Source organism: Lutjanus erythropterus, chromosome 14, assembly GCF_056507025.1.
Source record: "Lutjanus erythropterus isolate fLutEry1 chromosome 14, fLutEry1.hap2, whole genome shotgun sequence".
Taxonomy (NCBI): domain Eukaryota; kingdom Metazoa; phylum Chordata; class Actinopteri; order Lutjaniformes; family Lutjanidae; genus Lutjanus; species Lutjanus erythropterus.
The window spans coordinates 14,824,461-14,842,070 of record NC_139330.1 but is presented as its reverse complement, the minus strand read 5'-3'; the positions used below and the strand labels follow the sequence as shown (position 1 = coordinate 14,842,070).

The following is a 17,610-nucleotide window of genomic DNA, read 5'->3' as shown; positions in this document are numbered from 1 at the left end:
GAGTAAACTGAAAAGGTGCTGGCCTTGGCTCAGCGGGACACTCTTGTTGAATCATGTTTGATGTTGTGCTTTCACCTCAGAAGGAGGGCAGGGAGGCAGCATTGTTCCCATGTTTAGAGACTGAAGAAGCGAGCAAGAGCCTGAGCCGTACAGTACTGAGAATAAGAACAAAGCACTCGGTGACACAGAGGAAGGAATAACAATGAGTGCTGTGCTGCAGTGTTATGTGATTCTACCGTGAACAAAGACACAGAGTGTGGCACAGAGGTTGTGTGTGTGTGTGTGTGAGGGTTTGGGATTATTATCAGAGCACGAGGAGCATGTACTGTATATATCATTTCACTAATTACTGTTCCATGCTCTAATTACAATGCAGCAGGGACACATTCAACTCTCAGATCCTAGCTTATGTAAAATCTCTATACAGCTTCTGTTGTCAATCACACAGGCACAAGAAAAAAAACAAAACCTTGTTTCTTCTTCTCCCCGTCTTCCTTTTGAAAATCCGATCTGCTCCCCGTGCTCTCCATATATCTGTCACTCCTCTGTTTCTTCATCCTTTGTCAGCCTCGCCTTAACTCATCCTTGCTAAAATGTCTGGAAAGCAACAACAAAAAAAACATAGCAGACAAGCATATTCGAAATCTGAGAATAAGTTTCAGATTAAAGAGCATCATAAAAAGTTGTTGTCCCTCAACATGACAGTCATTGGGTGGATTTAGGTGACAGGCGGCAGTGTAAACGTAGTTTACGATCGCCACAAAAAAGAATTTAATCAAGATGCAAAGTAGATGCAAAGTTGATTGTCCGCTGCAGATTTTAAAGGATAAACTGTAAACTTGGCAGCCAGCCTTCTGCACATTTTGTTAACTTTATTGTGAAGAGGCTGTGCTGACCAGAGAAATGGAGCAATAGACATTTGTCACAACAATCGCCATGAAAGATCCAAGTGGTGAGTTTGATCTACTGTTTCTGGACAGTCCAGCTAATGAGCAGACAGCAGAAATGCAAATTTTTCCACCTACAAACACCAGAAACGGCCTGTATAACTGACTTTATGTCCCTGTATTAATCTGTATGAAAAGGAAAAAGACAGCAGCACAACCTGCAAACCTTTGTTTGGTTTATTTTTACCTACTTTGGTCCACAATGGCATTTTTACCACAAAGGACTGACCAGTGAGTGCCAGAAATACAAGATAATAGGACAGTACAGTTGTATGCTAAAACACAGGAATACATACATATGACCATGGGGAAAATGTAAAAAAAATGCAATAGAAAAAATGTGTAAAATACCATAAAAAAGATATGTAAACATATGTACAGATAAAGATATGTGCATGCCATTTATAAAACCAGTGCACAGAAAAAGCCTTCCTCTGTCATTTTCCATTAACTACTAAATTGGGTTCATAATTTTGGAAGCACATTCATTTATATGCACATAATTTAGAAAACTGCTAAGATGTGCATGTTGCCTGAAAGGCAACAATGTACCACAAAGGAATCTCAGCTTGCCACCATACTGCTGTTGTGTACAGAAGTATAATAGCTACAAGTACAAAAGTCAGCATGACTAGAGTCTTCCTGCAACTCTGTTATAATTTAACCTAGATTTAAAGCATTAGTGTCTAAGTGCAATGTTTTTTATTTAATGGCAAAGCAGAAAATATGGCCAGAATTTAAAATGTTCCTAAAATGGACTAATATCATCAGTGGTGTTACAGACTATGCAACTGGATTTTAGCCCTGATCTGGAGTGTGTAGCAGAGGAGACTGGATGGGTTTTCAGGAACACAGAAACAGCCAGGAGGTGTATTAGCTTACTGAGAAGCAGGCTAGCAGTTAGGACGTCCCTCAGACCAGGCCTCGGCAGTCCCTCCTGTTGTGAGCGGCGAACTCCACCTTGTTTCTTCAGTTCAGTTTTAGGTCGGTGTTGGATGGATCTGGAAGGTGGTGAAGCTAGAATGTGTCATCAGTGGAGGTTTCCACAAGCTGGCGTGAAAATATTCTGTTTCCCTGCTGCCTCTTTTGCTATTTAATTAAATTCAGTTCATTTCATTGGTTTTATTGGCATGACCGCATAAAAGACAGTGTTGCACATCTTTCCTGTCCCCACCTGCCGTCCTCATCACTCCTGAAGTCCTGGTAGGAGCAGTGTTACCTCTGGACAGTATTCCCTGCCATCAGTCTCGGAGGCTGCGTTCAGCTAGTTCATGCAGCTAGTAGGCCAACATGCTCCAACATCACAAACAACGGTGATTCTCTGAGCTATTATGCTTTAGACTAAACTTAGGAGCAGCTCCTGGTGGGTTTTTACTTTTCTAAGACCATAATGGGAGTCTTACTGAGTCACTCTTTGTCTGAGCCCTCATGTAAGACCAGTTCAGGTCTTTCTGTCTGATCCAGGCTTACTGTGGCCCATGAACCTCAACACCATAACCACTGGTGGAGACGAGCTGCAGATTCTTCACCCAAGTGAAAGTAAGAGTAGAGCATTGTAAAAATACTCCAGTACAACTAAAGATCCTCCATTCAAAACACAGAGCAAAGAGGTATTCTTAGCAAAATGCTTGTCTTAATTATTATTTTATTTTATCATATTATATCTTAGTATATATTTTTCTTTTAAATTGTTTTAATTTTCGTGTTTTATTAGTTTCACTGGTTGGTGGCTGGTCTTCATTTTATTTTTAAAATATCTTAATGGTTTTTAACTCATGTATTATTTATGCATCTATTTTTAATTGTCTTCACACCATCCACAGTTTTTGTGGCTGCAACTTTTGTGGCTCTCGCTCTGTGCAGCACATTATTTGCCCACCTGGAATTATATATAACTTTAAATAAATAAAGTTTTGCTTGCTTGCTCATTTAAATGAGCAATATGTAACAATTATGGGTCCAGAAATGAGTGCCGCAGTCCCGGTAGCAAGTCTGGGCTCTAGACAGTATATGAAATAGGTTTAAATTATTATTTAATAAACAGTCTACAGTTAAAAGGAGTTGTTCCCTTCCCCAGACTCGAGGAAGCTCAGGCAGGCTGCAAGAACACTGCAGGAGTGCAGGACAACTGCAACATTATAATTTGGCAATAACAAAGCGACGACAAGTCCTACACCGCAAGCTGATTGGCTGTTTAGAACTGTCACTTGTCTGTCAATGTAAAGCTAAGCCTGTTATCCTGAAAACAAAACCCGACTGCTCTGAAAGTAACTCTGTATTCACATATTTGTGACTAAATGTTTTGACATACTAGGGTTTTAAAAGACATTGTAGTGACACTTGCAAAGAGAGAGAGAGAGAGAGAGAGAGAGAGAGAGAGAGAGAGAGAGAGATTCTGCCAAAATTGTACTGTTGAGGTTTTCAGGAGGTCTCAAGTGTCAGTGAAATATTGACTGTGTCTGTATTTTGCACCAAGATTGTAGGTTTATCAGATGTTTAGTTTAAAATCTAATTTTAGTTACTATAGCTGCCAAATAAATGTGAGGGAGAAACATATTTTCAACTGAAATATAGTGAAGTGGAGGAATAAAGTAGCACAAAATGTATATTATGATATATACGGTAAATATGTAAGGGATGATGCACAGTCAGCAGGTCATTATTGCAAAACAAACCCAGATAGAGTGATGCCGGACTCCAAATCCATTATTTGGCTTATTACATGATTACTACCAAAAAAATTGACTCAAAATATTAATTTTAAATTTATTGTATTGTTCCTCCAGGGTCTATGATCAGAACTGTGTCCATAGTAATGAGCTGTCCTTCATAGGAACAGTCTGTTATACAGAAATATCAGACCTTAGAAAGCTGTAATTTTTTTTTATCAGAATCAAGTATTTAACAAACCCATGTAATAATCCTGATTACTTTCCACTGCTCACCGATGGTGTAGGAATGAGCTGAGGGACAAAGCAAACCACTACTGTAAATCCAGCTGCAGCTATATTATTGCTGGATCATCACACCACATTTCATGAGATTTATGGAGTGAATGAAAGGTTGAGATAACCTATACAGGCACTAAAATGAGGTTTTCTGTGCAATGAGCTTATTTTACACAACAAGGTGAGAAGCTCAGCAAATTGAGGATTACCTCAATCTGCTGCTTTCTCTGAACCAGGGGAGTCAGCTGGGGTTTCTGCCCTACAGATGCCTCGGTCTGCCATTGCACCAGCCAGGCACTGAGTACTGAGTAGATTCAGGATACACAGAAAGGACTTTATCTCCCAGATGATCTGTGAATCCCTCTGCATCACCCAGGAGGAGCTGGAGGAAACCGATGGGGAGGAAGACATCTGGCAGATGCTGGGTAATCCTAGTCCAAATATCCAACTTTACATGTTAACTAGAAGATAAAGTCCTTCCTGTATATCCTGATCTACTTAGCAGAGTTTCCTCGTTTCTCTTCTTGCTGACCTGACTGGGCAGTTAGAAACTGGATGGAAGGATGGATAAATTAAAATTTTTATTCCAAGCCTGTCACCATTTTAGAGACTTGTTGAAATAAATCAAATTCAATTTAATACATTGTTCTGCTATTACGTGACACTGCTTGAGGGTTTGGATATTTGCATTCAAGAGGAAAACTTTATCCACCACCACATATTCAAGTAATTTGCTAGAGCTGGCAGAACAAACAAGTCAAACAAGTGAGAAACATTAAGATGATCTATTTGTCTGTTAAAATGAGTCTGCCCTTTAAGATCACAGTTGCATACTCTGAATTCTTAAGTTTTCTGTGGGAAAGTCTTGCCATGCATGACCAATTTGAATCTTTCCTCGCTCTCTGTAGTGGTTTGCTATTTCAAACATAAAGCCTCCTGTGCCATCTAGTGACCACAAAGTAATTGAACGTGATGGCATCATTACTGCACATGACCACCAGAGGGCAGCATTTGTCTATATCTGCATGAAGCACACTGAATAGCCCCTGTGTATGAAATGTGCTATAATAATAATATAGCACATTTCATACCTGACATACTGCAGGTAAGAAAGCAAACAAATTTATTCATTTGAATAAATTTGTTTGCTTTATATGTCAGGCCTATTCGATTAGCAGCTCATGGGCCAAATCTGGCTTTTAAATTACCTCAATCCTGCCCTTTGATCATTTATAGCATGAAAAAGTGCATCACTGTGATTTTATTTTAAATAACCTGCTAATGTTGTAATTTTATGGGTGTTTATTATTATTGTTCATTGTTCAGAGGATCATCTTTTTTTCAGGAGCTGATAAACCCATTCAGTGGTTATCAATATAATATATACTATAATATAATCTGTTATTAAGCAGGGACACACCTTATTAAGAAGTTTTGAATTAAAGTAGTAAGTAAACTGTATGCACTTAATGTAGGACAACAGGGAAAATGAGCATCTAAAAGAACTGACTTCCCTCAGCTAAATGAAGTAGAAGCAGGAAGAGGAAGTGTTTTGTTTGTTTTTCTATTGTCTACATGTCACAAAGTTTCTGAACATCCAACACTGACATTCACTTTAAAACTGGGTAAAAACTGTCCCCAAATTATAAATGCAATTATTCTGTTAGGTAAAAAATGTATATTTAAAGCACAGTGAAGAACTTATCTGAACGCTGAGCTTCCTAAAAATATATTGCAAAACCAATTCCTTTTGGAAAAAATAATTGCTACAACCAATTAAAAAGTAGAACAATATAATATGAAATTGGAAAAAAGATTTATTCTAATGAATGGTGGGACTGAATGGGCTAGGTGTACTATTTTACATGACATATTACATCCTTTATTGTTATGAATTGAAGTTATAACCTGCACATGAATTTTGAAGGATTTTCAGCATTTTCTGAAGGACAGAAATGTTTTTCTGATTTTTAAAAGGTCACCATATTGTTATGTCTAAATAAAATCAAGGAAAAAGGCAAACAATACAAAGACTTCTTTATTACCATAAATCTAAAAATCACACATCAAACAGTATCAAAAAGCTTCATTGAGATTCCAGCAATCTGATAAGGTTGGTGACATACAGTTTTCACAGGCACAGCGGGTTTTCACACTGTTACCATGAACATTTTAATATGAGAACTTTGCTGTTTCAAGTTTGTCTTTCCCTGCACAGCAAGGGGTTTTTCTCAGGATTTTTACCCTGCAGCTATTATTTATTATTCCTGGTCTCTATGCAGAGTTGACCACCAGACACTGTCACTTTCAATAATTACAAACCAGTGACTGGCTTCATGTTGACTCAGAATCAGTATGTCTGAGGGCAACATGTCTAAATGTGAAGTGACGTCTGTTTGGGCCTGTATTTCTACACCTCATGACACGTAACACACCCATTTATAGTGTTTATAGTGTAACATAACACACACACACACACACACATAACCAGTGATATGGTGGGTAAACCTTAAACTTATCAAACCTAACAAAATCAAGACATTAACTTCTTTTCAAGCTAATATACATACAGTATATAATCTCACATGTGTATATCTATATGGATTTATATGGAAACAATTGATAAGTACATCCACACATAATCACAGTGAGGTCAGACAGAAAAATGGGTAAATTTTTTAAAGAAACTTGACTGTGCAGTGATTAATTACAGTTTTCCTCCTTTGCTTTGGCTCAATTTTTTGAATTAGAATTATTATTATTTTAAATAAAGTTAAAATCGAATTAGTTTGTTGTTCACAACTGATCCGATTTTTTCATTGCATGTATTTTGGCACATGTTTGCAAGAGTCCACGAAATTGTCTATAGTTTGCACAATAACAGTTAAATGAAAGATCAAATGTACATTTCTCTTCAGTGTACATGTAACACATTGCTACATAAATAAATATACTGTATGCACACAAATGCACGTATTCTTTTTCTGTGTACTACAGTATTGTACAGTACTGCCTTTTTCAAGTAAACCTTTACTCCAGTTGACATCAGAATCTAAAAAAAGCTCAGTGTGATACACAGCAGCATTCAGCAAGACAAAAGAGACGTTCTTGTACTGTGCAGTAAGAAGTCAGTATCAACGACAACAAAAAAATAGAACAAAACAGAGATTTGTACATAAGAAACATTTCCAGAGTTTACTGCCATGGTGAAGGGCCAATTTACTGACATGACTGGTTTTGAAGAACGTATGAAATGCTTTGGGCAAGTTACTAACCTCTGCCAACATATAATAGAGTTGTGATGTCTCGTGAAACAGTTGCCACAATTGTACTTACAGTTCAGAGAATTTTAGGTCTCAAAAAATGAGCCAAAGTGACTGAGGAAAAACTGTAAATAAAGAAATAATTACTAACTTGTTCACCTTTTGAGCTACACAACTGAACTCCAAAACTACTTCAAGTCACCTTATTATTATGCATGGTTAGTGTGAGTGTCGGGATGAATTTAGGGAAACACATAAGGCAGTTTATAGAGGCAATCACGATATAAAGGTGTGAGATACCAGAAGCCAATCAGAGGTTTGTGCTGCTGCCTTTATCATTCAGGTGGAGTTGTGTCTGCAATAAGCAACAGTGCAAAGCCAGTATACTGCCATCTGATCAGTGCCGTTAAAAGGCCGGAGAAACCATTCTATTGTTTTAACCTGCGATACAGTTTCATTTGTAACTGTGAAGGTGTTGAATGGTATTCAGCAGCTGGTAGACTCTCAGACGTACAGTCAGTTTTATCTTCTCAGAGGTCGAGTCAGTGGAGTATTCTGTGCAGGTATCTCTCTGGGTTGTTCTCTCCTCCTCTCCTCAGTCCTGAGCCGATTCTAACTGGTCTCTCAGATGTCCCTGCGGGGCCCTGGTTGTCTGTGGCCCCTGCACCTCTCCCTGTCGCCCCTACGGAGGAGTGTCGGTGTGGCTCTGGACTGCTGCGTGCTCCTGCCTCAGAATCGCTCTCCTCCCCGGGGTCCTTCCCCTGGCTGCTCGGCGAGCTCTCCCCGATCCTGAACAACATGAATAATAATAATCAAATAATCCAAACCATCTCTTTAAAAAGTCACTGTGATTAATGCTGTGACTGTATATGAAGTTGTAACAGGTTAGCAGTTTTTCTACCTGAGGTGATTGAAGGCTCGTAGCCAGTGTGAGCCCAGTGCGTCCCTCCCGTTAGTCCTCAGCCCTCTCCTGTGACCTCGGGCCCTCAATCCGATCAAGGCCTGAGCCAGTTCAGCCTCGTCTCTGTGGCCCCAAACCAGCTGAGCCCTCTGCTCTGCATCCTGGTCCCCCGCTGCCCTGAACAGTCTCTGGAGCTGCCAAAGATTTACGTTGCTGAAAATGTTCCCTGAGCCAGCCTTCCTGCTCCTCCTCTCAGCCAGCCGCCACAGAGAAGAAGGGCCCGCCACCATGGAGGATGGAGGGGGGGCGGGTCCGGTATCCATCCAGAGAAGGATGGGAAAAGGTGGCATACACTGGCTTTATTCTGTAGAGAAGCAAGAGTTTACATTTGTTATAATGTGTTCACAAAGAAGAAAGATTCATAAAGGAATAATGCACAATATTTCCCTAAAAATCAATGTACAGACTCTGCAGAGACTCAGCCTGCACCTGTATTTCCTTATTTTCTTATTATTCTGCTGTGCTTGAGACGCTTTACCAACACAACATGTTGGTATTTGACACCTGGGAATGAGACTCAACAATCAGCTGTTTCTGGTGCATTTACAAACAGCTCGCACAAATCCTATGAAATCTACCTTTTAGGGACACTTTACAAAATTAAATATACATATTTTTCCTCTGGTCTGTAGTGCTATTTATTAGGCATATAACAATCCATCAGTCTCAATCAATATAAATCGATTCAATGATCAACGATCCAATATTATTGATGAAAAGTGAAAACACTGATCCATAAAAGCATATTAGAGTTAAAATATATATTTTTTTGATTTTGGGGTGAACTGTCTCCTTAAGATTTGTGATTAAAATGTGACAGGAAACAACAAAGCAGACATATAAAGAACATGAGCACAGACTGCGTCACAACACCTATTGACAGCTGCCACAACTAAAACAGTCAGCCAGTCAGCTGCAGGTCTTGATTCTTTAATCCCTACTTGAGGAAGTGAGTGACGAGCTGTTCTTTAAAGCCCATTAAACTGCAGATGGCAACTTTATCTCTCTTTAGTCACATATGGTTTGAAGTGGGACACTAACAGCTGAATGACCAAGACCATGTGGGTCAGTGGCATTTAAACTGACACAACTTTCAGCTTAACAAAAGCTGCCATGAGATAGAACTTTATTCATCCTGAAGGGAAACTCTTGTGCCATAGATTGCTCCAAAGTTACAGTAATATAAGAATAAAACAATAGGGTATTAAATAGTAGGGTGTCATGATTCTCCAAATCCATGATCCAATTTGACTTTTGATTTTAAAGTCATGATTCAATTTAATAAAAAAAAAAAAAAAAAGCTGGATGGATATGCCGTTGTTAGACTATCAAGTTTTATTTTGTAAAGACCGACAAATTATTTTATTTATACCCTGATAGCTGTTATTCACAACACAAAATTCTCCTTTTTTATAAGGTATCAAGTTTGATATAACAGCTGGTAAACTATGCTGTGTCATCTTTAAAATGCTGTTTTTTTTCTCTGCAGATGCTGCAAATAGGCGAGGCCGGTGAGGAAAAAAATTACTGGGAAACACAAACAAACAAAAACGGAGGGAATTGTTGATTCTAGCACTCATTTTGATTATTGAAATTGAAAGCTCATGTTGATCAGTTTTTGATTTAATATTGAAATTCTGACACCCTTATTAAATATAAAATGGAATATAAATTGTAAAAGGAGTAAATGCACCAGCTGAGTGCCTAGAACCACAATAGAAGTTAAGACAACAAGATTAGATAATCTATAGTAAATCCTCATTTACTTGGTCAGCAGAAATGAAGTTTCTCTTTTAGTCATTTTCTTTCTACAGGCTCTCTCTCCCATCAGAAGTCCAGATCTCATTCTTTCTCTCCACACATTAACTATTTAGTCCCTTATGTTTGTTTTACAAGTCTAACCAGGAAAAGAAAGGAAAACAATCCAAGAATTTTCACTGTCCTGTGCATAACTCCTGTGGTACAGTATTTGAACACATGCATGTGATTTTTTGCTGGGAATTATCATCATTATGTGATGCAGCTCCCCACAGGCGGACGCTTAAGTAACGCCTTTCCTTTGCATTAGAAGTAGGTTAACATTAACGTCACAAACGTCACCACCGTGTCCCTCCCCTTGGTGTTTACATAGCAAACTGTTTCGGCTCGCTGGTGCAGAAATACCGGATCCCCGTCAACGCTAAAGATATGATTATGCCATTAAGAGTCTCTAAAAGGGGAAGTGGGTAACACATAACCTCTGACATGTTCGCGGTCCTTGTGGTAAATGCTGAGGTGGTTACACGCTTGTTGATCTGAAAACAGATGCACAACTCTCAGGCTGATGACAAAGAGGCAGATGGAGTGAACTTACTTGGGTTTTCTCCCCTCTACACCACTGCTTGTAAGAAAATGTGCAGTGACTTGCAGCACTGTGCAGCCCATGTTGGGTGCCATCAGGTTGCGGGGGGAAAAGGCAGTAAACACAGTCTTGTGAGAGTCATGTGAAAATGAAAGCACATCTGCTCACCCGGAGATGAAGCGTTGTGTCCAGCGGTCTCTGCTCCTACAGCATCTCCCTCTGCTACGTGTCCATCCCGGTTCTTTTTACAGTGAAGCGTCCACAACGGCCGCAACGTCTCAGGACAGTCTGTTTGTCCACCAGCGTCACCTGCAATCAATTTGTGTCCTTGAGCCGCCTGCCAATCACAAATCAAAGTCGGTCAAACGACCAATGAGGGTGGAGAAAGTTTGTGTCGCCTCCTGAAGGGGTTGGGAATGAGCTTTGTTTGGACCAATCGTGGATTTAGGGAGGAGGAGTAGGCTCCGCCTCCTGGCCACGTAGGGTGAAATCCATTGACGTCAATGAGCCTGGCTGGCACGAGAAGCGGCTGTCAATTATATGAGAGGGAGGCAACATGTGAGCATCTTGCGCTGCAGCACGCAAACAAGATGACGCACTGAGTCCTAAACATCTGGGCTGCTATATGGACAGACAGAGCTAATTTACTACACTGCTTCTTTGTTAGGTTTTTCTCCAGGAGGATAGAAAAAATATTTAATTACTGGCTTCAGTTAAAGTAGAAGAAACTTAGGTTTTGCCCAAATCTCTGGCTTGTTGTCTCTACAGACATTTACATTTTCCCACTGCACTTTCATAAACCCCAATTTTCTCCAAAAAGACAGGAAAGGAAAGGTACGGAAGCCCATCTCTGCCAGTAAAAGAAAAAGAAAATCCCCATGAAAAATCATAATTATGAGATAAAAAGTCAGAATTATGATAAAGCATAAAAATCATGCATGTAAAATGCTGTTAATTTTGAGCTAAAGTGTCATAATTCCGAAATTAAAAAGTCAGAATTACGAGATAAAGTTGAAATTATGAGATTAAAAAAACTAAAAGTCAAAATTATGCAGCAAGAGGACAGATTTTCGGTATAAAAGATCAAAATTGAGGAAAAAGGTCAGAATTATAAAATAAAAAAAAATCCATATTTCTTTATCTCATAATAAAACTTTTTTATGTCATAATTCTAACTTTTCATCTCAATTTTTCAAACATCTTTTTTTAATCTAACAACTTCTATTTTTTAAACTATCAAAATTTAATATATGATATCTTTATCTCACAATATATCTCAAAACAGTGAATTTCTTTATCACATTATTTCTTGTTTTTATCTCATAATTTTAAGTTTTCTTTTTTAATCTCATAACTGTGATTTATGTTTCACTGGCGGAAATGGGCTTCCACAGAAAGGTCACACCCCCCCAGAGGAAAGTGCTCCGTGGGGACATGCATTAGCAGATGAGTGTCCGCGGATGAATCCAGCAGTCCAGCAGAGGAGGAGCAGGCTTTGAGTTACAGGCCGCCCCCTCTCCATCACCCTGCCCCCCAGCACAGACGCTACATTCAACGGAGGAAACGGAAAAGACGAAACATACAACAAAGTTTTTCATTTCAAAACCCCGGGGCTGTGGAAAGAACAGAGAGTTCCTTTTTATCCCAAAAGTTGTCCGCTTTTGGCTTCATTGTTGGACCGCAAACCCGGCCTTCCATCCCGTTATTTCCGCTTTTTGCCCATCTTTTCCCCAGCTGTTTGCAGCTGGCAGAAAGCACCCGCCCTGCTCGGGAAAAAGGGACCGACGGTGACCGGAGGAGGAGAGAGATGCCAGACCAACCTACTCAGCCGCAGGTGAGGGAGAATATCCTGAAGTTCCTCAAAAGTTTTCTGGGAATCATCCGGATCCTGCAGATCGTGTTCGGAGCCGGGCTGTGGGTCACCATCGCCGCCAACAAATACGAGGGCTCCATCCACTTCGTCCTGTTCGTCGCGGTGCTCTTCTGGCTCCTCACCCTCGCCCTGTTCTTCCTCACCCTCCTGGACAAGCAGGACCTGGTCCCGCTGCTGGGAGGGGACCGCTGGTTGTGCACCAACCTGGCGCACGACGTGGCCGCCGCCGCGCTCTACCTGCCGGCCATCGGGGTCATGATCTTCAAGACGCATCGCCACTCCTACTGCAACCTGGAGCAGTACAAACACTACTGTCTGTACAAGGTCTACCTGACGGCCGCCGTGTTCGCCTGCCTGTGCTGCCTGGCTTACCTTCTGTCGGTTATTTATGGGGCGTGCAGGAAGTGTCGACGAGAACAAACGGTCATCTGATGAGACTGGAGGGGGGGTGACGGCAACAGGGACGCAGGGAGGGGGGGTATGGTATCCACAGCAAGATGAGGAATAGTTAACTTCACTGTAATTTAACTCAACAGCTACTCTAATAACAGCTTTATCTCTATTTTCTCCCCAGGATCATCCAAAGTTACTCCTTATTGTCAGTGTAGCTTATGCAGGAGTGGCTGACATGAAGCAGAGGCCTATAGCTACCAGGGATGGGACATTATTGTCCCCATTTATTAAGACACAAGTGATGCGTTTGTAGTTGTAGTTAATGCCATGCCTCCACCTTTCAAGTTTAAAGTGCTGCACAATATAGTTTTAAAAGCCATATAGCGATTATTTTGAAAGATATTGCCATCATGATGATTCAGGGTTTTTGCATAAAAAAAATCGCGATCGCTCATTTGTTGGGGTCTGCATTAGAGCTGCAACAATTAATCGATTAGTTGCCAACTATTATAAATTACATGGTGGCCATTTTCCTCTGACATCACACTCAGGGAGGCTCAAATGTTGTACTGCATTGCCACAGGTTGTAGGTCATTTGAACATATGAAATCTGACTAATTGTTATCATTTCACCGACTTTCAATTTATCAGCAGCTGAAAAGACAATGGACAGTGGACAATCTGGAGGGACATCGGGAAATATTTCAAGCTAACACAACATATTTGATAACACTGATTAGCTTTTAGCATTTTCGCCTAGCTAACTGTGCGGAATTGTTATGTATATGTTAAACAATACGACATAAAGTGTAAATTAATTCCTCCGCTGTCGTTCATGCTTTTCCTACTCTATCATGTATCATAACACTATCAAATAGTGCTGTTACCCAGGGGTTGAATGCTAACATTAGCTTTTGTCAGTGGTCAGTATGTTCTCTTAGCTTGAAATCTGGGCCCATGTGCCTCCAGATGTTCACGATCCATTGTCTTTTTGGTTTATGAAATTATAACAATCTGGCACATTTTGTTGTTTAAAGGCCTTACCACAGTGAGGATGATGTCACAGGAAAATCTTTGCCCTGAATATAGCGAATTGTGACTATTCTGATAATCAATTTATTGGTTGTAATGAATGAATGAAATGAAAAATGTCAAAATGTGAATATTTTCGGGTTTCTTTACTCTGGTATGACAGTAAACTGAATATCTTTGGGTTGTGGACAAAACAAGACATTTGAGGACGTCACCTTGGGCGTTGGCAAACACGGATCCACTTTTTTTTTTTTTTAAACCATTTTCTGTATAAAATAACTAATCAATTAATTGAGAAAATGATTGACAGTGAAAATAATCATTAATTACAGCTCACATCTGTAGGTCAGGATATCTCTGCAGCACTACAGCACTAATATAATGCTAATACATGTCACACATTTTAATCAAGACTTGCAGCTTCTGTGATTTGGATGTTGCAATTTGGATAATATTTTGATTAACTGTGCAGCCCTAATTAATTCCTAATTCCCTAATTTGCTCATAAAGAATCAGTATGAATGTCTTACAGTGTACCAGCAATATATTCAGTGTTAAGTTTACATTACAATGGCCTTAACTTTTGTAGATTTGTGTTGGTACTGGATCCTTCTAAAACCTCTTTAAGTATCACTACAGTGGTTTTCACAAGGGATTTTTTTCATTACCTTTTTTTAAAGTATATATTTTTTATGTGTTTTTGTACAACAGCAAACTATACTGAAGCGTGATGGACTAAAACACTTGTGGATATCCTTTTGACCGGCTCTGATTTTGTTTTGTCCGACTCGATCAGTTTTCTTACGAGTGCCTTCTGTCAGAATGCTGTATACTCAACAAGGTTGTGACAACAACAACAACAACAACAACAACAACCCCACATTACAGATGTGATTGGTGCTACAATGTGTATGCTGAACAAAAAAATATTCCTTAAGTGTTCATTATGTAAAGCCAAAGAGCAAAAAGCCTATGAATAAAGACCAGTAAGTGAGAGCCAGTGAGATGTTTCTTTGGTTGTCGGTACAAAGAAGTGTTTAGACAAGCTGCTTGAGAAAAATGTATTGTAAAATGCTTTGTTAATTTTGAGTTAAATTTAGAGAGAGAGCTGGGCTGCATGCTCATGTTGTGCTTTTGGTGGCTTTTCCCAAATGAGACACAGATTTAGAGGGACTGGTGACGGAAGCCCTCAGGAACTTCCTCATGGGAGATAAAAGGCCGATCAGCAGGGATCATTTATATGCTGCCACTTGACCACATGAAAGACATACAGATCCTTAGACCTATCTGTGGTCTAATACATGCACACACACACACAGAGACAATGTGTAATGCATGTGCTGTATGATGAGAGGATGCATGTGTTGCATGAGAGTTATCCCACTGTGAGTGTGTGTGTGTGTGTGTAATAATCTGGAAGGAGGCTTGTTCTTACCGGAACAGTCTGTTGGGGTTCTGGAGGTGGGCTAACATTCAGCCAATGAAAATGAAGCCAAGCAGTGGAAGATGATTCAGTGTCTCGTCTATTCCAGTCAGCACTCTTAACAACATGCTGCAGACAAGTTGCTTTTGGTTGCATTTATACAGTCAGCAGCACCAGTGCTATGTGTGAACAGCTGTGCAATTCTCTGGCAAATTCTTTGTATTTCCACTTTGCACGTTTGTTGCTGGCATGAGACGTGCATGCGGTGAGAGAAGCTGCAGATAGCTCATGCACATCTCTGTTTTTTTTTCGGCACTTGTTGAATGCGGAGAGTTATTCTTGGAGAGAGGCACCAGAGATAAAATGCTGCATTGTCAGGTCCAGATTTATAATCAAGAATCAAAACAATGTGAACAAAAATGCAGAGACTGGATTACAAAAGCAGCAGCAACACCATGAAAGTGATATAATAAGTGCAAAAGAGAAGTATCTATTCCTTCTTCTCAAGAATATCTGCTGTTAAATGATTCATCCTTGACTTACGTAGTGCCTACATTTCAGAGGCTCATTAAAAGTGACCATATAAAGACAGACAGAGACAGATCAGACTGCAAACAGAGAAACTACAAAACTTTGCCTGATTTGTACCTAATTTGGGTATTTTATTCAGTTTGTACTTGTGAGTTAATTTATGCTCAAAGAAAAACACTACAGTATGTCTTCCTTTGGGTCAGTGGTGGAAAGTAACTTAAGTACATTTACTCAATTATTGTACTTAAGTACAATTTAGAGGTACTTGCACTTTACATAAGTATGTTAATTTCATGCAACTCTATACTTTTACTCCAATTCATCTCAGAGGAAAGTTCACTACATTTTTTCTGGCAGCTTTATTTACCTCGCAGATTACATTTTTAACACCCTCCCTGCAGCAGAAAAGTACAACATACACAGTAATACAGCACTATTATTGGTCCAGAAACATCATATACAAGGACCATTTGTACTATACAGGATTCAACGAGAGGGCCTGCCTGCTTGCTCGGAGCAAGTAATATTCCATGTCAGGTTAGTAAATCTAGCAACTCAATTAAACAATTTCAATTATTGATTTATCTTTAAAGTAATTTTTCATGCAAAAAGGGGCAGTGTTGTTTTTAGACTCTCAAATACTGAGATGTCTGTTTTTCTCTGTTTAATCATATTAAACTAAATATCTTTTGGTTTTAGGCTGACAAAACAAGACATTTAAAGACATCATCTTGGACTTAGTGAAAAATGTCCATCCTAGTTTTTCTACTTTCTGAAATTTTGTAGACCAAATTGATTGATTGATCAATTAACCTGACAAATTTTGGGTTTATTAATCAATATTAAAAATCAGCATTAGTTGCAGCACCAAATTAAACATGGCAGTTAACTTTTGTCTTTGTTATTTGAAAGGGGCAAGTAAAAATTTACACTGGATTTATGATTTCTCATTTTGCTGAAAATACTTATTCTTTTACTTAAGTAAGTTTCTGAATGCAGGACTTTCACTTGTAGTAGAGTGTTTTCACAGGGTGGTATTCATACTTTTACACCAGTAAAGGGTCTGAATAAATAAATTTCTATGCAATGAGGACAGGAAGAAAAGTGTTTGTGTGTTGAGGTGACATCTGTGGCCAGAGTTACAGGAGTGGAAGGGTTAATGTTAACCAGCTGCAGCAGAGGAATATAAATCTAGCACTTCTAAAGGAGGAAGGAGCCCCCCCAACACTCCCACCCAGCCCTCCCTCCCCCCCGGGATTTTCACAGAAGTGTTGTCCTGTCCACGTGTCGGCGCCTGTGGAAACACACTGGTGTATACAACCAAATGGAGGCAGTACACAACACTGCATAAACAAAGCACTGACTCCAGGGCTCAGTTTGATATTGACAGTAACCATGGTGAATCATTTAAGTTTTTGGATGACTCACAACTATAACGTATGCTGACAATTAAAGCCAGGAAAGGATTCTCCACATTTACCCTGAAAATCTCTTTGAGCTTGCCACATTAATAGGCTCTTTATTATTACACAGGCTACACTTTATAGATGCTTCGTCTCTTCAGATTTTGGACATGAGCCCATTTTGGAATTTGATCCTCAAACATCACACCCCTGTCCACACAAGAAACCGTTGTAATCACAGGTAATAACACGAATTGGAATCTTTGCAAGTATAAGAAGGGTGTGGGCACCACAAGAGTGAGGTTGTTGTATTTCTTTCCAGCTTCACAGACTGTAAAGAAAACCGAGACAACTTAAGGATGTATAGAGCCAAGCGTTCCTCTGTAATGCCAACTGTGTGATATTTATGTTGGCTACTCAACCAAAGAGACATTTCCTGTATGCGCTCTCCCACCCGTCTGCGAGAGACCAAGCGTCCAATAGTCATCATAACCC

General features: G+C 39.6%; 2 protein-coding genes across 2 annotated transcripts; one reads left to right on the top strand and one right to left on the bottom strand.

Moving 5' to 3' along the window:
* Nucleotides 1-7,471: 7,471 nt before the first annotated feature.
* On the bottom strand, nt 7,472-11,389 carry LOC146315328 (uncharacterized). Its single transcript, XM_084736548.1, has 3 exons — nt 10,629-11,389; nt 8,060-8,423; nt 7,472-7,947 (listed from the first exon to the last, which is right to left on the bottom strand). The coding sequence occupies exons 2-3, from the start codon at nt 8,407-8,409 to the stop codon at nt 7,701-7,703; spliced, it is 597 nt and encodes a 198-aa protein (XP_084592674.1). The 5' UTR covers nt 8,410-8,423; nt 10,629-11,389; the 3' UTR covers nt 7,472-7,700.
* Nucleotides 11,390-11,919: 530 nt separating this feature from the next.
* marveld1 (MARVEL domain containing 1) lies at nt 11,920-13,162 on the top strand. The gene has a single exon (XM_084736598.1). The coding sequence runs from the start codon at nt 12,268-12,270 to the stop codon at nt 12,763-12,765; it is 498 nt and encodes a 165-aa protein (XP_084592724.1). The 5' UTR covers nt 11,920-12,267; the 3' UTR covers nt 12,766-13,162.
* The last annotated feature ends 4,448 nt before the right edge of the window (nt 13,163-17,610 follow it).